General features: G+C 45.1%; 1 protein-coding gene across 3 annotated transcripts in view; it reads right to left on the bottom strand.

The window, feature by feature from the left end:
* The window catches only part of METTL21A (methyltransferase 21A, HSPA lysine), a 166091-nt gene that overhangs the window by 37798 nt on the left and 105169 nt on the right, over positions 1–23124 (bottom strand). For all 3 annotated transcript variants that reach the window (XM_069615591.1, XM_069615593.1, XM_069615592.1), the window contains one exon: positions 2829–2940. In XM_069615591.1, coding sequence (XP_069471692.1) covers positions 2829–2940 — 112 coding nt within the window. The remainder of the gene's footprint in view (positions 1–2828; positions 2941–23124) is intronic.

Raw genomic sequence — 23124 nt, forward strand, 5'->3', positions numbered from 1 at the left:
AGAAGAATGCAAGAGCCATGCAGGTTGACCAGTGGTTGGCAGCCAACCACATTGAAACGAACAAGGGAGAACGAGGAATAACGAATCCCCAATGGAAAGAAACAAAGGACTGTGCGTATACACTGGGCAGGACCCAGCGTTTTCTCATAAAAAGAAAGGAAGGACCAGTGAATGATGTCACTGGAGGATGGGAAGCTCAAACCGGGGCTGTGAAGGAAACCAAAAGACGCTGAGAGGTCTTAAGTCAATATGACGCTGAAGAAGCTAAGGAGAAGGCACCGTGGAGTCAGGAGCAAAGCTACTTACCTAAGAAGAACCTGTAGGTGGTATCATGACAGAGAGAAGGTGAACTTTGTGGTCCTCAAATTGTGCCGCGACTGTACCAGGAAGGACTCTGCAGAGCCAAAGAAAGAAGACATTAACGCCCGAAGCGGTGGTGGTAACAAGACAGGCCTGAACCCACGGGAAGAACCGGTGACGCCTACCTGATTTACAGGATGTAACAGGAACTGTGGGGGCCAAGAAGGAAAGAGAGTGAAGATTACAGAAGGACCAAACATACGCATCCCAGTGTATATGAATACTGGAAAGAGAGTGACGATTACCAAGAGACCAATCATACTCATCCTGGTGTATATGAATATTGGAAAGAGAGTGAAGATACCAACGGACCAATCATACCTGTCCCAGTGCATCTAAATATTGGAAAGAGAGTGAAGATTACCAAGGGACCAATCATACTCTTCCCAAAACAGAAGAATATGTTAAGACAAATAAAGAAAAGCAAGAGAGCCATCCTGTTTATTCCAAGAAGGGGGAACCCCAGGAGAACATTATAAGCCTAAGGGGACAGAGAACCCTGGTATCAAAGAATGTAAGTGGTTGAAGATTAGTAAAGAACAGTCTGAGTTGCAATATAAACAGGCCAGGTGAGAACCCCAGGTGCAGCCAAGGATAAGAGACTTGCACAGAGACTCTGCAAGCTTCAAAGAAGAGTCACAAAAGAAACCCTTATTTGTTGAATCAAGGATGTTTTTAATTTGAAAACCAAGGGAAGCCCAGGAGGGGGAGAAGCCCCTTTGAAGAATTAAAAGAACTGATTTATGAGATTAACAGCAACCACCCCAAGACAGAACTATTAAGGCTATAAGGAGCTTGTCCAGGAGAAGGGAGTCATTCTCCTGGACCCCTCTTTTCGTAGAGCCTTCTTGATTAGTGGTAGGGTCAGGATATGGTAGTTTTGGATGGAGAACAGACTTTATTTGGACAATCCCACTGATGACAAGAACCATAGTTATTTTATGTTAGGTAGGGCAAACATCTTATTACAAGGGACAGATAGTCATTTTATTTATAATTTAAATAAAGAAACCTGTAAAGATGTGACCAATTAGTCTGTCTCCTTCTGACCTATGAAAGTATCCAGCAGAGTTATTTGATTCACTCAGAAACTCAGGGTGGTTTTAAGTGTCCCAGCATAATTCTTTACAAGGTCTTCGTTGATAATCCCAATAATGCACAATCCTCAGGGTAGAATTATGATGCACTCATAGCAGGGCCAGACCTTAAGTGTTCTTCTCATACCCTAAAGGTCGCTTATATTTTTACTGAGGAAAGCCTTTGTAACTTCCCCACTCTTGTCCTACAAGTACTTCTTGGTAGGTGTTTCTTCCCCCTCTACACGGGTCTCTGGCCCTTACCCACCACTCCCCCCTCCATGCAAGGGCCATCCTCCCGGGCTAGTATTTGCCACCAGCTCCAGTCAAATTCTCAAGGTCAAAGCTTATCTGTAGCTCTGGTATTTTTTGCAACAACCACCAATATCTCAGGGAGGGAAACTCTCTCACTGTTGCTCCTTAAGGTCTTCTGGCTCCAGCTAGTTTTTGTTTCAAGGGTCCTTCAGGACCTTTGCTTTGTTCTCTTTTGCCAACTTGAGCTATGTTTGGACGGTGGCCTATTTGGATTAACCACCTCCTATTTCACAGCTCTTCCAAAGTATGTCCTAGTTGGCTTGGCCACTTCCTGTTCCTAAACTGCTACGTTGCATCCCTTGACATTATATCAAGTCCAAGTTGACAAAATAGGTGGTGCAGAGGCTCTTTTTAACCGAAGTGGGTGGAGCTAGAATTGCAATGCTCCACCTGTGAAACAGAGTTCTGCCCCTTCCATCACAACAGTACGAGGTTTGACAAAGGGGACGAGACAAAGTGCAGCAGGAGTGGAGGCCTGGCAAAGTGTTGATACAGTTGCAAAGGGGGTAATGGTAAAGTTAAAACTGAGCTTTTTCTATATGGAGAGGCTGGGAGGAGTCCAGAGCTGTGAGGCAAGGGAAAAGTGCAGATTACGTTTATGAGGGGTGTGGGTAAGAGGGAAATTGGCCACATGGATATTTGATTAACATTGTACAGGGAGCAAGGTATATAGGTTTGATCCAAAGAGTACAGTCGGAATGGGAATGAGCTCAAATGGGGTAAAAATGGCAGGAGGAAAGCAAGGACGCCGAGCCCCTGCCCTGCTGCTTTAAGGGAAGGCGTACATCATCCTTGCTCTATCCCATCTGTGCAGTATTCATGCACTCATTATTATATGTTGAGCCTTGGGCCTGTGAAGAAGGAAGGCCAAGACTACAACTGCAAATACTGATTGGATGAAAGAAGTACAAGAAGGAAATTGCAAGCCAAAGTGCTGTGTTCTTGAATTAATGTATACATTCTCCACTAACAGCATTAGGAGGGCCACCAAGATGGGGCGAACCCCACCTTTAACCCAAAACTAAAAATGGCAATGTAGCAATCCAAGGATTTAGTGTGCATCTTCAATTAACTTACCCATTAAAGCAGCTACAATTCCCACAAGTCCTGTTCCTGCACCCAGCTCAATCACAGCCAGCCTTTGTAGATCAATAGTGCCCATCTCTAAAAAGGTGCATAGAACAACGGCCTGAAACGAGAAATCCAATTTACTAGGAAACATGTCAGGTTTAACATTAATGGCCCACACAGTAATGTGGGCCAGCTTTCTCTCAGACTTAAAGAAACTGGTTAGTGGCTTCAAATTCCAGACAAAATAACCAATCATCTGAGCTGTCATTAGGCCACACACCAACCTTTACAATGTCCCCAAAATATGCAAACACTTAGAAGAGACCGCAAGGTGACATGGTGTGCTGTACGGAACATATAAATAAACACACATATCAATGATCACACGTGCAATTAAATCCCTAAAATACATACACATCCATTTCCAGTTCCATTCCTCGACATTCATTTCCCTATGCAGTAAGATTTTTAAAACACAGAGGGCCTCATTACAAGGAATGCGGTAAGGGGTTAACGGAGCGGGTAAAGGTGCCGGAGCCGTCAACCCCTTACCGCCCCATTACGAGATCTGATTGCGGGAACCCACTAAGGATGCCTGGTTTTACCAGACGTCTTTAGCGGGTCCCGCAAGCAGACCAGGATGCTAACAACGGACCCATTATTAACAGGCCCATTGTTGGCATCATCCCCATTCCCATTGAGCCCTATGGGGGCTCGAATGGGAATGGGGATGTACCGGGTCCGGGTTCCTTGAATGAGGAAATACCGGGCCCTCCAAGGTCAGAATGGCCCTGTAATTCCTCATTCAAGGAACCCAGACCCGGTATAGGGGTAGCCATGCCGCTAAAAGCGGCATGGTTACCTCCATCCTCGTAATGAGGCCCAGAATACGGTCATACAACACATACAGTTCCTTTGGCGTTTCAGTCTTAGTATTATTGGCACGGGTAGTGTAGCTCAGTGGCAACAGAAGCAAAACAACACAGAGCAACAAAGGCTCGAATCCAGGGACCTATGGACCTTACCCGAGTTTTCGTCCATTAAACGCACGCGAAAACAGGCATCAGGGAGCTGCCATTTTGTGATAATCCTATCATTTCCCCCATTGCCCTGGCTCACCTGCTTTTGCGGCACTAAATCATATTCCCCGCCCCTGAGCCTGACATTATCAAAACATTTATATTCCCCGCCTCTCTCCGTGACGTTTCTGTGCTGCGTAGGCAAACGCGCCCAGTCGTCTTCTACGCGACTTCACACAGAACCCGGAAACCAACACAGATCAACTCACAACACAGCGCGCCACAATTCGGAATATGAAACTACTTTAAAATCAAACAGCAACACGGTACATTTGGTAAAGTACATTTATTTGACATTAAATGTTTATAGAATATTCAGCAATTGCCATATGAACTTGGAATGCCATTTATTTTCTTTTATCTCTATCCGCAAATCCGTAAAAGTTTATCGTGAGTCACGCGTTTTTCCTTTATGGTACACAGGGTGTTGTTTTTTTTTTTTTAAAAGAAGCACTTTGGTCGCACGTTGAACCGCAAGGCTGTTCCATCAAGTAGGCACTAGGCCAGCGTAAAGGTTGATATGTTGCTTCCAGCCGCTAGTACCGCGTAAGGGCATATGGGCCCTTGGCGATCGTCCCATAAAATCATCAAAGTGGTGCAGTTGTTTACAAGAAGTTGCAGCTCGCGGTTGAAAAAACCATCTGCCGGGGTCTGAAACTGGTGGCAGTAGCAGTAGGGAAGGATATACCTGTTTTGAAAACATAAAACTTATAATTAGTCTCGCCAGCCGATCTTTATTAATATTATTAATTTTATTTATTACGGCCGAGCTGAAACTATTTGCTTTCAAGGATAGTGCAATGGAGTATGTTCAGCTCTAAAATCAATGCAAAAAGTAACTAAATAAATCGAGGTTAGCACACAATGACGAACGACTGTTTGTCTACATGCGTGTGGAATGTGGACCTGCATGCCCATGTGCCCGCTACAAGGACGATCCCACAAATGTTTTCCTAGCTCTTCATTCATTCACTTATTCATGCATCCATTCATTAATTCTTCATTCCGGTATAAAAGCGTCTAAAGAGTTACTTACATTATATTTGCAATTTCCATTGTGTCTCTGCGTAATGCAGTCCGTAAATTCCACTGTGCTCTTGACAAGGATTTTTCGTATACTGAACTAACATGAAACTCGGTCTAGTTTCAGAATTTTTTGCCTTGTCGTCTCTTACGTTATTGCACCCCCCCCCCTTCAAATGAAGTTCTTTCGGCATGGTCCCTGTCTCTCAAGGTCAAAAAACAATAGAACCTTATACTGCCAGTGCGAGTTGTGGGCCTCTTCAGGGCGCGAGCTGAAAATCAAAGCCGCTGACCTTCAGTAGAAATGAGCATACATTCTTTCTTTGCAACATCCCGTAGTAAAGCCATCTGTAAGAACTTGAAGTTTCGAATCCATCTATGTACTGCGCCTAAATGTGCAAATGTGAACTGGCTTCTCTCCCATCTGCAACGGCTCGCTTGGCGCATTCTAAGGCCCCCAATTTTGTCCTCGTTGTCTGCGAGCTTTGAAGCCCCAAAGAACCATAACTATTGAGACTTTTAATTTTTTGGGGAAGGTCAGGGAAAGTATAAAGTACCCGAGGAGTTGAGTTGAAAGTGAGATTTTTTTTTTTTTTTTTTTTTTATTATTTGCAATACTCAAGCCTCCCCTCGGTTATCAGTTCGCAGCATTTACATGAGATTGCGAAAATTAGTTACATCAACAAAAATATATACATACACATATAGACAAGGTCAGCAATATGAGGTGAATAGAGAGAGAATTCAAAGATGAAACCCATGTTGTTCGCCACCCAGGATGGTGAAGGTAGGGGTTAGGGTTAGCGTACTTTGTATGTACACTGTACAATAACATTTATTTACAAAAAGACAATCGTATTACATTTATTTAAACCGGGATTTGTACTTCACAACCAGCTCTCCTTTGGGTGGACATGGCACAGTGGCAATGTTGGGTGGCAATAGATCAGTGCTCTGCACAGAAACGTTCTAAATTCCATATCTGTGCTTTTCTAATACAGCAACAATAAGGCTTTTGACAAAGTCGAACTCCATTTCCTCATAGACTGGTTTGATCACCCATTGCTTACTTCTTTTTGAAAAGGCCTTAGTGTAGCGAGGCATCCTTACATTACCCGTAGTCCTAGATTGTTCACGGCCGAGATTCTCGTTATGGGCCAAGACGGCAAGTAGAGTCCTATGTCTCATGCCCTGTATGCTGAAATGCAAGCGCTTTGGCCTGTACTTTAGGCACATATTGTGGAACACCTCCAAACCGCCTGTGTGACAGAATTCTGTCAGTCCCCTCAAATCTCTTGATAGAGTTTTATCGAAAACAATCTTCTCAATGGCTTTGTGTGTCGGTGAATATGGATTCAACCACTTCTTCTTCCGTGCCTACACTGGGGACAAAGGGCCATGTTCACATTGGTAGAAATGTAGGTTTTCTGACCAGCGGTGCACGTTGGTACAGTGGTGCATCAGTGACCGCCATTTTTCAAGTAGTATTTCCACTGACCCTTCACAAGTTTTGGAGCTCCACCAAAGATGGTTGCTGATAGACTGGGACCACTCTGAAATACTTTCCAAACCTTTTTGTTTCCCTGCAGCCGAGATTTTCTTATTGATTGATTTAGCAAGATGCCATATGTCAAATTGATGTTTACTATGAGGGAACTGCTCTCTCATTGTCTTGGCAATTGAAACGTATCTGTCCATGGCTACGAGGTCGATGTGCATTCCCTTTCGATTGTAGATATTCCACTGATTTTATAAATCCTAGTTTCTCCATGGCCACTGAGGATGTACATTGTGTTACCTGCACGACCACCAAACTCACAATTTTCTTACTATCCACGTCCTGAAAGTGGTAGGTGCAGTACTTGGCAGAAAATCCAGGGCTGTCGCACTGTCCATCGCCGGCTAGCCTGAATCGTTTGCCTTCGAATGTACTTGCTAGAGACAATTGTTCAATTTTCCAAGCATCACTAATGGCCAGAAACAGATAATCATGTTGGTATTTGTAGTACTGCGTTTTTTAAATGAAATGGAGTCCCACAAACTGAAAGAAAGACTCTAACTTTCTAAAACTGGAGCCACTAAAAAGTGATGCAGCTGCACACAGTAGATTGTGTGCTGGCAGTTTCCCCAGCATCGGTTGTGCAGACCATGAGAACGTATGATTTAATCTACAGGCGGCATGTATTGTGACGTTGCTGCCTTGTTTTTGACGAGTCACATGAATCAATGGCTTCCCATATACTTTCCCACTGACGGAATGCCCACATTTCAGCATACTTATAATATCCATCAAACAACTGTCGAATACTATGTATTTGCCCTCTTTCATTAGACTGTCATCCTGCGTCAAAGTTGTTTCGGCCTGTGACGTTGAGGACATATCACCACATTTGAAAGAAATATTGCTGCTATCAAGTTCTGATGCGTCAGTGAATGCTGCTGCTGGTTCATTCTCCGTCATTTCAACATCTGCTACTTCAACATTGATGGGAGAACAACAATGTCGACAGCTTTTTTGATGGCAATTTTTTGGCGGGTGTAGATTGTGTGAATTGATCTGCGACTACTTCAGAGCTATCTTCAATCCATCCAGTATCATCTTGTTGTGGTGGTGCGGTTGCACTGTAGCAATGGTCCTTTACAACTTTACTGGATTCTCCGGACACATTAATTTCATGTTCTGGCCATTGGACATGAGCATCTCTAGTCTCAACACGCGGCGTCTGAATTAATAGTTCCTCCATAGCGTAAATGTTCTGGCAAGCAACATCTCTCATTCGCTTCACTGTCTGTGTATGTATAGTTTGGACACTCACGGGTAACTAGAGGACAGATTGGAAAAGGGATGTTCAGTTTAAACACAAGATAAAGTATAGTACAATTGACTGGAAAAAAACATAAAATAGTCCCCAGCACAAACACATTTCTAAAGTTATGAACTGTTTGTAACTAACCTTATTTTTGTTTCTTTTCTTTGCAACTTTTTTGACTCGACCTTCAACATCTGCACGCTGTTGCTCCGATTCGTACCCGCATGTCTCCCCTTCCTCTAGCGCTGCAACGACTATGTTTTCTGTATCCGCATAGAAAGCATGGAATGAGGCTCCATCGACTCCCTGAAACATAGTATTTTCATTACTGTGTATCAAAATATTGTTAGCATAAAACACACGTGAGGACGAACACACAGGTACATCTCAATAGCCAAACACGATATAAACATTGTGTGGAACAATCAAACGACAAGTATTCAAGCTCTGATTACCTAGTTCGATGGAGCTGTCAGTATCCATACCTCTGGCTCTGCATGGACTGCCACGAATGATTGTATTGAAGAGGAGGCATCAGCAACTCCCTGAAACACAGTACTTGCGTTAGTATGGTTTTCAATATTGTAAACATAACAAACACTTGGGTTCGACGTCACAGGTACATATAAAGAGATAACCACAAATGTTGCATTGTCTAAAAGAATCAAGGAATATTTAAATATGATCAGATTTAATCAACTTATTTCTCCGATTTCTTTACATCTGCATCATCTAAATGGGATCTTGTGATTGTAGTGGAAGCTCCATCGTCTCCCTGAAACACAGTACTTGCGTTAATAGGGAAGAAAGTATAGCAAATGGAATCACGTTATATGATCACGCTCTATGGAGCTGTCAGTATCCATACCTCGTGCTGCTGAAGAATATCTATGGATGTTGTAAATATGGTGCGCACTTCCGAAAGCTGTTGCGCCGATTCATACCGCATGGTCCCGCTTCCCATGGAATTACGTGAATGTCAGGCTCCTCATCAAGTGCGCGGGTTGACGCTTCAACAACTGCCTGAAACATAGTATTTGCATTAGTAAGGATTACAATATTGAAAACACAACACACACTTGGGGTCGACCGCACAGGTACATATCAATGGCTAACCACGAATGAAACATGGTGTAGAACAATCAAACGACAAGTGTTCCAGTCCTGAAGATCACGGTCGATGGAGCTGTCAGTATCCATACCTCGTGCTGCTGAAGAACATCTAGGGCTGTTGTCAATGTGGTGGACGCTTCAGCATCTCCCTGAAAGACAGTACTTGCATTAGTATGGATAACACTAATTATAACTGAAAACAAACACCAGGGGACGACAACTAAGGTGTATATCAATTGGAAAGCACTAACCAAACAATTTGTAAAATAATCACACAATACATAAAAACTATTACTTGACATGCATAAAAGAAGTCTGTAGCGGAATAGCCAAGTATGATTACCTGATACGCGCTAGAAGTGGTTGATAACTGCGGGCACGTCACGGATGTGGAATGTTCTTGCTTCAGATTCAGTGGATAGTCAAGGTGTTGTAAAGGTAAATTATTGTTTGATGATGAAATGCAAATATTAAAAAATTGCCATGTAAACCGACAGAATACTTGAGAATAATGTTATTGAAAATGCGCAATATAGTACAGTTCCCTGTGCCCATAAATAGATTTCCTTTGGGGGTTATAAAATCGAAAAAAAATGTATTGATAAATGTCATTATTCAAAAAGCTATACACTCATATCAATATCGAAAGTATTACAAGGGAGTAGTACAAGGGACACAACACCTAAAATATCAATTAATCCATTCGGCTACCTACACACTACCGCAAGGCCTAAAGCTAAATCCGGACACTTGACTCACCAGTGGCGGAATGTGGACGAATAGAGTTGGAATAGCGTTTGCGAGCAATTTTTGTGTCGTTCGCCGTTTATTCTTCTTTGTTACCCAAGATGTGGCGTACATGTTCGAGGAAAAGTGCCGGCTGCAGATGCGGTATCGATCACCCCTCTTGTCCTCTAAGACTTGTTGGACTCTACTTTCCAGCTCATCCAGTGGATATCCGCAATGTCTGACCCATTCTCTTATTCGATCAACAGTTTTCGGGAATACATGCATTGTAGTGCCTTCAGATTTAGCATGGGTCTTCGAAGGGCAACCGCTAATCGAACAGGCAGGCATTGTTGAAAATTCTGAAAAGTAAATATCAAGATTATTATAAAACCTTGACGAATAAAAATGTCATAAAAAAGTAAATGAACCATACCATGCTCAATGCAAGGTTTGTTTTGGTCGCCAGAACTATACCAGTTCATCATGTGCGGCTTAGTATTTGCATAAGTTACAGACATTTTTTAAATTATGTGACTAAACTCTGAACATGTCACTCGTCCCTTGGATGTTCTGTCTTGCACGAAAAGGAAACATGCTTACATTATAGACTGGACCCCCGAAGGATGCAATTCGATGACAATTGACACAGATGAAAATAAATAGATCTCTTGAGAGCATAACAATTGAAACTCAAGTCAATAGCAATGAGACCAATGACCATAGCTCTATTGGGTACTGTAATCGGAAATAGATAGAAATGTAAAAATGACCGAAATATGACTAGGATACATGGCCTTACCTTGACCAACAAACAGTTGGATTCAGCAGGCCGAGCAGTATGTTGCAGGAGATCAGGTAGATGGCCACAGGTAGCACACTGACGAGTTTGCTCGAAGCGGTCACAGATAGCACGACGACGAGCAGATTAGCATAGATCTCAGTGCTTCTCAAGGTAGAAGGTTCAGGAGTTGACTTGCAAAGCACAAAGATGTTCTCATGAGACATATGAAGTGGTTTATAAAGTATTAGAAACAGGGGTGTGTTTGTGAATGAATGACGTGCTTATGTCGTGGTATTATGTGGTTTGCAGGGGGGCGGCCTGCCTCAGGGGAGGCTTGCCTGGAGACACGGGGTGTGGCGACACGTCATTAGCTGAAGCGCAGTGAATGTTGACACGAGACGTGCTTTGGCGTTGTGAAATGGGCGGTATGCGTCTGCTGATGACAGGCTCAGGGGCTGGGGATATGATTTAGTGCCGCAAAAGCAGGTCAGCCAGGGCGATCGGGGATATGATAGGATTATCACAAAATGGCAGCTCCCTGATGCCTGTTTTCACATGCGTTTAATGGACGAAAACTCGGGTAAGGTCCATAGGAAATTTTTCAGAAATCGAGCGATTTAGGCTTAAAAACACATGGCCGACCCGTAGGGGCAATAAAAAATGTTGACCGAACCATTCCTTTAAACTTTATAAATAAACAATTATACATAATACATTAAACCAAAGACACTGGGCCTGATTAGAAGTTTGTTGGTATTTGGTTGGTAAATCCGCTGAAATACCACCAAACAAATTTTTGTTGCCGCTACTTGGTCTGACGGAATTATCACCAGATTACAAGTGGTGGTAGGTGATGTTAGTCCCATTAGTCCATACGACTCCATAAGGATTTTGGCAGAATTACCACTGGCGGTAATTCTGCTGATTTGGAATTTTTTTTGCAGGAAGGCAGAGGAATTACCTACAGCATTCTGCTGGAGGTTTTTCCTCCACCTTACCTCCAAACTCATAGTTCGGTGGTTCGGTAATGTGGCAGTAATGCAGTACCACAGCATTACCACCATTTTGGCCACAACGGGGAACTCGTAATGAGGCCCAGCCTTACTACGAGTTTGGCAGTGTGGTAATGAGTGGAAGTAAAGTGGCCGTGACAGGTTTAACACCACTTTTCCACCCACCAAATTTTGACTTTCGAGGTAAAGTGGAGGACAAACCTTTAGCACTTGGCTGGAGTTTTCTCTTATACTTTACCTCCAAAAAATGGAGCATTTCCTGTGGGTAGAATTACCACCCAGGAAGCCCCTAGACTCCATGAATGGGGAGTAACACTGCCAATACGCCACTCATAATCTGGTAGATTTACTGTCAAGCATAGTGGCAGTAATGGTACTTTAGTTTTGCCTTATTTTCATGAGAAATCTGCAAAACTAGTAATGAGGCCCATAGTGTTGTGCTTGAAGCACTTCTACAATGGACACTTCCCTGGTTTTTACACCCTGGTATTTACACTTGTCTAACACACAAACTCTCCCGTGTAGTTACACCAAAAAACATCTAGTATTGCCTCGATGTTTCCATCTTGAATGCATTTCCTTACTGTTAAGAACAGATGTTCTATTTGGGTTAGTGCCTATTGCATGTAAATATATGTACTGATAAAGCTGGCTATTTTTTCTTTTTTAAGTTCAGGGGCTATAGAAAGGGGCTTTTCAATGCTTTGATCCTTCCTCCCCAGCGACCTCATGGGAAACATTTAACAGCTGTTACGTGATGTTATGTTATCTTTGTAGGCCATTTTTGATACTCTATGTGGTAACAGTGTGTTGCTAGGGTATACTAGGTTATGCTATGTTACATGATATTATGTTTGTTATATTAGGTTGTTGTGAATGGGCCTCATTACGAGTTTGATGGTATCTGGGCACGTAAATCTGCCCAGATACCATCAAACTGAATTACGGTTTCTGCCACTTGGTCCTGCGGAATTACTGCTGGATTGGCAGTGTAAATCCCCATTTTGGGTGGAATGATCACAGCGATAATTCAGCGGCAGTAATTTTGCCAATTTTTCCTGGAGGTAAATCCTCAACTCCAGGACCATACCTGTAATATGGCAAAGTGGGAAAAGTGGCAGTAATTCTTTTAGCGTTAACTTTTTTCCCCGCTCTGCCATACTTGTAATGAGGCCTACTGTTTCTTTATGCTATTTACGCCTAAGTCCTGCCCCCTTTCCTCCATAGTGTATGGGCATCCCTCGCTAGGGACGGGATACACTACCTTTTTCTGCAGAAAAAATTGTCTTCCACTTTAAATTTAGATGCGCGCAGGGGCGCTGCCCTGGGAGCATGCGCTCGCCTCACTCTGCCCCCCGGTGCCACTCCTCAGTCCTCTTTTCCGCGTGGACGGGAGCAGACCGCTTTCACCAGCGCTCCTGGGTTAGGCCTCCGGCCTTATAATTCCACATGCTCTTCCCCGGGATATTTCTTTTTTTCCCCTTTTCAACACAGCAATTATTCAGAGTAATACTCTGTCATCAGGTGCCACGCTGCTCCCCGGTGCATGTCGACAACGGCGGGTTTCAGCAGGTGTTCGGCCTGCGAGGGTTCCCTCCCCACGTCGGATCCTCATGCGCTCTGCCTTCATCCACGGCTGGGACGGATGTTCAGCATGTGACGCACTGACCCAGCGTTCATTGAAAAACCGCTTAGCCAGGTGGAGGGAGCTGTTCGAAAGATCACCAGCAGAAGACATCAAGGCATATGTAAGGAGGAAGAACAGGCCAAAGGTAGGTGCCCTGTCCTCCTCTGCACCCTGCAAGGGTGACTCCTTCCCAGGGTAGTATGTAGCCGCAATGTGTGCACTGTTCATTTGTCTTATAAGTGAAAATGCCAATAAAGAGGTTTTCAACCAAAAAAGAAAAGAAAAGATGGTCAGGTTCTTCCTTGAGGAAGCCTTGTGAATGTGCATTGCAAAGATGTATAGGTAAAGGCAAACAATATTGACCAACATGGTGTACAGATGGAGAGAAGAATGCAGAGCATAGATTTACCACTTTGAAATGGGGGTTGCTTCTTAAGGTATGCAAGATCAAATGGCTGCCAGATTTGGGACAATGAGAAAAGTATGCAGCGACAATTGCATCATGAACGTTGTGCATAAAATTATAAATCTTCTTTCCAGGTTTCTTAATGGGCAGAATCGGATCAGGCTATTCCTAGGGCTCTAAGTAAGTACAATCTCTTATTGAAGCAGAGATTCAATAAGTTCTGCTTTCTTTCGAAATGGGAGATCATGGGACGCAGGAACGTGGTAATGCACAGCGGTTATACATTTGGCGTGCATGCAACCTCATTTTCGTGAGAGGACCATAACCGTGGATGAACCTGTTCCAGTACTCCCTGTTGCAATGAATAAGGATTGTTGCATTGTTCGTTCATCAGAGAAGATGGCCCTGCAACAGAGCCAAAAATGTATTCCCTTTGTGCATATACCTCCAAATAGATGCTGTCAGGAGAGCAATAAATAGTGCATCCCATTTTACACAGCAGATCTAGATTCAGGAGGCCCACAGGTGCAGAAGGACTCAGCAGAAAGACATGGCGTTCAGAGATAGGCCCTAATGTAAAAGTCAAAATTTGGGAAACAGGGGTAAAATGGAGGCTGACCTCCAATGCCAACAGCATTCATAACTTAATCTGAAGGAACATGCAGAAAATCTGAAGGCTTTAACATTAAGCAAGAAGCTCCTGTATCAACTAACTATGACACATGTCTGTGTGCAAGTTTCTCTATTCTTTTTTGTGCCTGTATGTTCAACATGTGTACCACTGTCATGCCTGTAACGCACCATGTGGACAGTTTTTCTCTTGCTCAGTAGGTCTTTAAGTACCAGCAGCCTCAGCAGTGCAGCCAGCGAGAAACCTGTCTGGAGTCGAGACAGTGAGCTGCTGCTGGGAGACAGAGTAACCTGCTCATCACAGAACAACCGAAGAAAAATGTCTCCAACTTAGCATGTGCATGAAGTGCCCCAGCAATTCTAACACGCTCTTACTTAAGGACAATGTACTTACCCACAGTGGGGCTGCATCCCAATCCTATAGTAAAGCCCTCACACAAACTTGTCAACTAACTACAAATGCTGCGGGCCACCATTGTCTGAACCCGGTGAACCCTGTATGAGAAAGGGGCTGGGCTTAATACCCCTTTTGTATGTTTGCTCACCTGTAACACATCCCCTGGGGAAGACTGTTGTTGTCTGGAGAATCAGATGAGGGAGAGAACCAATGGAAAGGGAAGGGGTGGATAAAAAAGGGCACAGAATGCAGGTGGGTGTGGGTTATTTGGTTGAGGTCAATGGAGGAGAGGAGGTACAGGGGAGCGTGGAAGTGAATTACTGAAGGGGTTTGCAATGTGCGGTATTGGGTGGTGGGAGAAAGTGGTACATGGGTTTGAGTGGGCATGCCAGGTTTGTGAATGGTACTAATAGAGAAAATGTAGGGAGTGAAAGAGGGATGACTGGTAGGGAGGTGTGGGGGGGGAGAATAGTGAAAAGGAGAGGGGAAAGTAATGGTAGTAGGGACAGGGGAGAGTAATAGTGGTGTGTGGAGGGTAGTAATAGTGGAGAAGAACAAGTTACTTCTTACCTGGTAACGTTCTTTCAATGGGATGTTCCTCCGACGTATTCCTTATCTTGATAGATCATCTCCAGCTTGCTGGCCTCGGAATTTATTTTTCAGGAGAGGGCGATGCGCGTCGATGTCCCTCGAGCCGATGTCCCTCGACAGCCTCCGTATCGGTGCCGACGTCATCATGCGTATAAATAGACTCGCGCAGCGTTCGTTGCTCAGTTCCGTTTTGACGTTAACAGTTGTTTTACATGAATTGGTTAGTGATCCCGAAGGAGCATAAGCTATAACCACAAGGGAAGTTTTACTGAGGGGATGGATGGGATGGGCGATAAGGAATACGTCGGAGGAACATCCCATCGAAAGAACGTTACCAGGTAAGAAGTAACTTGTTCTTCGAAGGGATTGTGTCCTCCGACGTATTCCTTATCTTGATAGACTCCCATAGCAGTGGTGTGTAACTGGAGGTGGGAGTAAAATTGCCATGTTTCCCTTCAAGAGTGAACAGAGTGTAACACAGCTTTGCCAAACCTAGTCTCTTGGCTAGAGGAGGAATCCAGGTTGTAAAATCTTGTGAAGGTATGTGCAGACGACCATGTGGCAGCTGCACATATGTCTCGAATCGGTACCCCTCTTTGTATGGCCAAAGAGGCTGCGATACCCCTGGTTGAATGAGCCCTAAGATTTTGAGGAGGCTCTTTCCCTGCCAGTTTGTAACATTCCAGAATGGCTAAAATAATCCATCTGGAAATGGTTTGTTTTGTTATGGGTAATCCCAATTTGTGCCCTGAGTAACCTACGAACAGTTGGTCTACTTGCCTAATCCTAGCAAGTCTGCTGATGTAAAAGCTCAAAGCCTGCCTTGGGTCCAGCCTATGCTGCCTTTCTTCCTTTTTCCCCCGATGGGGAGGGGGATAACATGAAGGCAAGGTAATCTTCTGAGTGATGTGGAATTCAGAAACCACCTTTGGTAGAAAATTAGGCTTCACTTGTAGGACAACTTTATCTTTATGAAAAATTGGATGAGGGGGTTTACAAGATAGAGCCTGTAATTCACTCACCCTCCTAGCAGATGTCAATGCCACTAATAAGACAGTTTTAAGGGTGAGAAACCTTAGTGAACAAGAGTGGAGTGGTTCAAAAGGAGTACCCATCAGGAAATTTAAGACTAAATTTAAGTCCCATAAGGGAACTTGGAATGGTCTTGGAGGATAGACATTGGTTAATCCCTTCAGAAATTGTATTACTAATGGTAACTTGAAATACGATGGTTCCTCTGCAGTGCGCTTGAAGATCGATAGCGCTGCGAGATAGCCCTTGATAGTGCCAACCTGAAGGCCCGAATTTGCCAAATAGAGTAGAAAAGATAAGACCGTTGGTGTACCACATGAAAAGGGGTTGATATTCTTTTCTCTACACCAGCTGCACAATTTGTTCCAATGGCAGCGGTACAAAGTCTTTGTTGCTGGCCTTCTTGCCGAAAGCAACACCTCCATGACGTCATCTGGGAGGTCCCAATCCTTGTATCTCAACCTTTCAGATACCAAGCGTGAAGGTTGAGGGTTCTGATGTCTGGATGGAGAACCTGACCTCCCTTCTGCGGGAGAAGATTCTCCTTGAGTGGAAGACGAATTGGAGGGCAAATGGGCATGTCCAGAAGGTCCGGGTACCACGTTCTCCTGGCCCAGTCCGGGGCAATTAGGATCGTGGCTTTCCGGAACCTTCTCAACCTCTTGATCATTTGAGGAATAACAGGGACTGGTGGAAACGCGTAGAGGAGTGGAAACTCTCAGTCCACTATGAACGCGTCTCCTAGAGCTCCTCTCGGGGGAAATTCCCTTGAACAGAACCGATCGCACTTCTTGTTGGTGCTTGTGGCGAACAGATCCACCTGAGGGGTTCCCCAAAGGGCGAAGATCTCTTGAAGGACTTCCTGAGCTAGCTCCCACTTGTGGGAGACTGTGCTCTGCCTGCTCAGAGCGTCCGCTGTCAAGTTCTTCTCTCCGGCTAGGTGGACTGCCGATGGAGAAATTCCTTCTCGAATTGCCCAAAACCAGAGCTGCATTGCCTCTCTGCACAGTGGCAGTGACCCTACGCTTCCTCTTTTGTTGTGGTAGTGCATGGCCACCGTGTTGTCCGTCATTATCAGGACATTTCTCCCCTGTACTGATGGCAGGAAAGCTTTCAGCGCTAGTCTGATCGCTCTTAGCTCCAATAGGTTGATGTGTAGTCTGGACTCCGATGGAGACCAACGACCGCTGATGGTCAAGTTGTTGGCATGAGCTCCCCACCCCGTGAGTGAGGCGTCTGCGACTACTGTTATCTCATGCCATGGTTGCCAAAACAGTTCTCCTTTTAAAATGTTCTCTGGGTAGGCCCACCATTGAAGGTCGCTGGCTACTTTGTCTGGAATCCAGAGGAGATCTGTCATTCTCACTGAGAATTGCGACCACTGAGGTCTCAGTGCCCACTGAAGAGATCTCATTCTCAGGCGAGCCTCTGGCACAAGGAAGATGCAGGATGCCATGAGGCCTAGCAACCTCAAAAAGTCGAAGGCTGGGAGACGTTGGGCATTTTGAAACTTGTTGACCAACTGCAGAATATCTTGAGCCCTCACCTCTGGTGGCGAGGCTTTTCCCAGGGAAGTGTCCAGGACCGCTCCAATGAACTGGAGTCTCTGTGATGGTATCATCTGTGACTTCTTTAAATTGAGGGAGAAGCCCAGTTTGTGAAGGAAGTGGCAGACATAATCTAGCTGGGTCTGAGCTTGTTCCGAAGATACAGCCCTGATCAGCCAATCGTCTAGGTAGGGGTAGACGTGGATCCCTTCCCTCCTTAGACTCGCAGCCACTACCGACATTAGCTTGGTGAAGACCCTTGGGCGGAGGTCAGCCCAAATGGCAGAACTCGAAATTGATAATGAGAGTCGCTAATTGCGAACCTCAGGTATTTCATGTGTTTGGGATGGATTGGCACATGGAAATAAGCATCCTGAAGGTCCAGAGATACCAGCCAGTCCTGGAGCTGGAGGGCCTGAAGGATCTGAGAGAGAGTTACCATCTTGAACGTGTCCTTCCTGAGGAACTTGTTCAATTCTCGTAAGTCCAGGATGGGTCTCAGTCCTCCGTCCTTCTTTGGTATGGGAAAGTAGGGGGGAGTACCAGCCCTTGTTCCTGTCCGCTACAGGTACCGGTTCTATGGCACCTTTCTCTAGCAGGTCTATAATTTCCTGCAAGAGGAGCGGATCTGGAACTTTTAGAGAGCTGTTCCCCGGTGGATGACTCTGAGGGATGTGTAGAAAGGGTAGGCAGTAACCCTGGGCAACTGTTTCCAATGCCCAAGCATCTGACGTTATAGCCTGCCATTCCGTCAGATGGTGAGTTAACCTGCCCCCTACAGGTGTCTTGTGTGGAAAGACCTCAGAGTGGTTTGGGGGCAGCTGATGCAGATGCCGAGGGTAAAGAGGCACCTGCTGCTGCGGCCTTAGTACCTTTGACCTGTCCACCTCGGGTGGATCTTCTTTGGCCTCTTTGAGCTGGCTGTCCTCTGCCTTTCCCGAATGCGGAATAATAGCGAAAGGACTTTCCTCTTCCAGAGGTTCCTGAGGGGCGAAAAGGAGTTTGGCGGATAGCAGCTCCTAAAGATTTTGCTGCTGCTTTAGATGTCTGCAACTTTTCCAGACTGTCATCAGCCTTGTTTCCGAATAATGAAGAGCCGTCAAAGCATTGTTGTACTTGCCGCCATGGCCCTGCTGATACTGTTAGCGGAATCGATGCCAGTTTGAAGTGACTCGCACATGGCATCCTTGCCATCTTTAATAATGTTAAGGAAGGCTTCCCTTTCCTCTCCTTCGGGTATGCAGTCAGCCGCTGATGAAGCACACTCCCACAGTGTGTGACTGAACCTGGCGCGCGTACTGGTGGCGTTGATGGACTTGAACGCCATACTACAAGCAGAGAAGACTTTCTTTGCCATAGAATCGTACCTCTTGTCATCTCTATCCTGTGGGACAGTAGGGTAAGTGGTCCTGCTGCTTGATGAAGTTGCCGCTTGGACCACCAGACTCTCTGGAGTTGGGTGTTTCGATAAGTATTCAGGGTCAGCAGCAGCTACCCTATACTTTGCTGATAACCTTTTGTTGACAGCAGGGATAACTTCAGGAGTTTCCCAGTTAGATGCAATTTTTCTTTGTAAGGCTGTATGGAAGGGGACCACAGGATCCTCCTGTGGACCTTTGTCTAATATGTCTGTCAGGTCATCCTGTTGAAAAACAGGCGAAGGCGCAGACCAACCCATGAATTCAATAATTCTTGCCATCAGGGTTCTATAGAGTTTTTCGGCTTGTTACCCTGGGTCTGGCTTAACAAAATCCACTTCTGGGCAAGTGTCCAGCCCACTTGCCTCATGTAATGACTCCTGTAGGTCTTTCAACCTTCTTTTATCAGAGGTGAAATCCTCTGAAACAGGTAGTGTGGTCCTCTGCAACTCGAAGGTTTCCTGGTCAGAATCTTCCCCTTCTTCATGAATTGAAGATAATCCAGGGTACTCTGACCTCTGAAATGGTATAAAACTCATTTCTAAGGCAGAAGGAGCCACATTCGTCATTACTGGGCGAGAAAACGTCGATGTCGTTGACGCTGATGTGACAGGCTTCGAAGGCGTCGAGAAAACTGGAAGAGGCCTCGAAGAACTCGAGAGGATCGGGATCCTACTCGACGACATCGAGGACGGTCTCGGCGTCGTGTCGGAGGCTCTTGGAATCACCCTTGGCTGTGGAGTAGCCGTGGTCTTTCTCTTTCATTGGCGTCGACGTCGGCGTCGACGATGGCATCGAGTCGATCGACCGATGCGTCAAAGAACCCTTCGACAACGGCGTCGATGGCGCCGATCCATGCGTCGAAGGAATCTTCGACGACGGCTTCGTCGAAGACGGTGCCTTCTTACCCGATGGCCCGTGGCGCTCTCGGGTGGAATGTTTCGCCGGGTGCTGCGACTCGCTGCGTTTTGATTTTTTGGGTTTTTCACCCGGGTATCACCCTCAGCTGTCTTCGAGGGGGACGAGGTCGCTTTCTCGAAGACGCTTAACATTTTCCTCCTGAATTCCTCCCACTCAGCCTGAGAGCTGTGTTTTGTGGGGCAGGAGACCCTTTCTGGGGAAACAGAAGACGACGAGGAAGGGGATCTTCGACGTCTCTTCGTTGAGTGTCTTGATCTCGACGAATGGTGGGAGCTACTTCGAGATCTAGAATGGAAATGTTTTCGACGGCGAGGGGACGAATGCCTTGACTCGGCCGAAGAAACTTTCGAGGAGGTTTTGACTGACTTACCTCTCTTGAGCTTCCCCTTGCGCTCCTTCAAGGCTTTCGCCGTCATGGACATGCAGTCCTCACACTCCGAACAATGGTGCTCGGCTCCCAAGCACCACAAGCAGATCCTGTGTGGATCCGTTATCGACATTTTTTTAAGCCAGATCGCGGTGTTGTCGGTTCCGATGAAGATGCCATCGAGAACGAGTTGGAATATTCGAGTAGATGTAGATGAGATTATCTGACTGAACTGAGCAACGATGTTCCGAGGCCCCACGAAGCGCGGAAAAACGGAACTGAGCAACGGACGCCGCGCATGGCTATTTATGGGCATGGTGACGTCGGCGCCGATACGGTGGCCGTCAAGGGACATCGACTCGGCGGACGTCGACGCACAGCGCCCTCTACAGAAATATTTTCCGAGGCCAGCAAGCTGGAAACGTATTATCAAAGATAAGGAATATGTCGGAGGACACAATCCCTTCAAATACACCTTTCATTATTTCTCTAAGGTCTGGTCATTTGATCTCTCCTGTATATATTTAAATGATGAAAACACAAAAACCTAACCAATTACTTAGTAAAGCAAGCATGGATTGTATTGTGTGTTTTGAGGTTTGATAGCAGAATTGTCTTTTGATGTTTAATGAAAGTCCTCATTTCCTGGAGCTATTACTACCTAATGTTATGCCAATTTTATGACACAACAGTGCAGAGAGGCAAGGACTCCATGCTAAACTCTAATCTCCTGGTCAAATGGTCATTTATATAGCGCGTTTGGCAAAGTTCTGTACATAGAACATATTTATCACAATTATCACCAAACCAAAGTCAGTACTCCTTTATCGACCTTCAAAGGATGAAAGGCTGAGTTGGCCTGGCCGGGATTCGAACCTGCAACCTACAGAACATGCACATATTGCAGCAACAAGTGCTCAACCAGCTAAGCTATCTTACTGGCTAATATCCTTCAGAGGTTGGTTAACTGAGTATCGACTGAGGTTTAATAATTACAGTGCCTAGATGTTGGACGAACCATGTATGAAGCGCTACAAGTTAAATACCTATCTGGATTGTCACAGGGACAGGTTTTGCTCTATTTCAATTACAAATGTAACTTTCATTTGTTTGTTTCTAAACAGCGCTTGGATGTTTCAATTGTAGTCTTGAAGATTTGAGAGGGTATAACCTATGATTGGTGTAATGGTAATCACTCAGCCTTGAGCAAAGGCTCTGCTGCCACTAACCATTTATAGTAATGTATCCCATTGACTGCAAGGTTGAATGGATATAAACTAGATTGTGCATAGTCATCATTTTACACACTGTTTTTATAATTAGAGTGTAAAAATTATCTGCCTTAGCATGATTATGCAAACAGCGCAGGAACTCTGGAGAAAAAAAAACATAATTTGTTACAAAATATTAATTCACAATTGCAACTTAGTTTTCCATCTTATACATTTTACAATCCTAAAATGCTAGGAAAATAAATATGCAGAGTGCTTCTGTTTGCTCCATGTGCAGTAAAACACAGCAGAAGCTGAACGGAAATAAACCATTCCTTTGATCACAGTGTGCAGTTTCTTTTTTTGAAAGGTTTCAGAGAAATACATTCTGTATCAGAGGCTTTTATCCATGGCTTGCAATTACATCCATGTAGATACAAATCAAAAGATGCCTTCTGCTTTCTGTCAAGTAACCTGACCTTTGCACTGCCCTCTGCTCTAAACGTGTGTGCAAAGGTGCACAGGAAAATAATAAAGCGGTCGTATTTACAAGATTTTCATTCGTAAAAAGGCCTAGTACACACCTTATCTGGAGGCCTGCCTGCGGCACTGTACTGCAACAAGGGAAGGAGACAGGGTTGCCTCCAAATAAGGATGAAGAAAGAAAAGGCCTAATCATACCATTACTAGGACAGAATAAAAGATTAAAATAAGGATAGAAAGAAGCATTTTATAGAAAAGGAAAAAGACAAGAAAAGTAATTAACAAACAAATGAGTCTCCAAGTCGAAGGGCGTGGCGGCCAGCAGTAAGGCAGCACTCCTTACAGCTCCTGCTCGATCAGTCATTGATCCGCTCTAAGAAGCAGCTATTTCACTCTCCCAGCAATCCTGCTGGCATGAACGCTAGTTGAATACCTGGTGCTCATTTTTCCCTACTGTTCCAAATGCATGCATCTGCAGGGAAGCAGTGTTTGATCTTTGTTTCCCAGACCTTGCAACAGCGGAATGGAAACAAGATGGCACCCGGCACCCTATAACCGCATTGCAATGTCCGGCGGATATTCACAATACCCGGAGGTATTTGGATCCTGCCAGCTACGCTTCATCCTCCCCTCTCTCCCGCTGTCGCTGCGCTCTCCAGCCGCTGTGCGACAAGACAGCGGAATGAGAAACACCCAATGCAGACACCGGGCCCGGTACTTCGATTGTACGCAAAGAGGCGAGATCCGCTATCTCGCGCCCGCTTGAAATAACGTTCGAGGTTCGAACGTCGCCAGCGACCCGTGGCTGCAAGAAACATTAGCGATTCACTTTCCTTTGGACCTTTTACATCAGGAGGCACACTTGACATGGGCTATCACTGTCTACACCAACAAGCTTTACCACAACGTCAACCGGCACTCAAGCCGGCGGGATCCCCCTTTGATCACTGCGTCTTGTGCATTCCTCGCTAATATCCTCTGATGCCGAATCGCCTTGGATGTTGTGTGTTCCGTCAAGACCCGCGAGTACCCATAAAACACGTTTTTTCTAACATTGAAACATACTGCCCTGATATTGCATTCCTGTTTGTCACAAGGAGGGGTAGCCACCTAGCAAAGTTGAG

This window comes from Ambystoma mexicanum, chromosome 9 (assembly GCF_040938575.1).
Source record: "Ambystoma mexicanum isolate Mex_15411 chromosome 9, UKY_AmexF1_1, whole genome shotgun sequence".
NCBI classification, from domain to species: Eukaryota; Metazoa; Chordata; class Amphibia; order Caudata; family Ambystomatidae; genus Ambystoma; species Ambystoma mexicanum.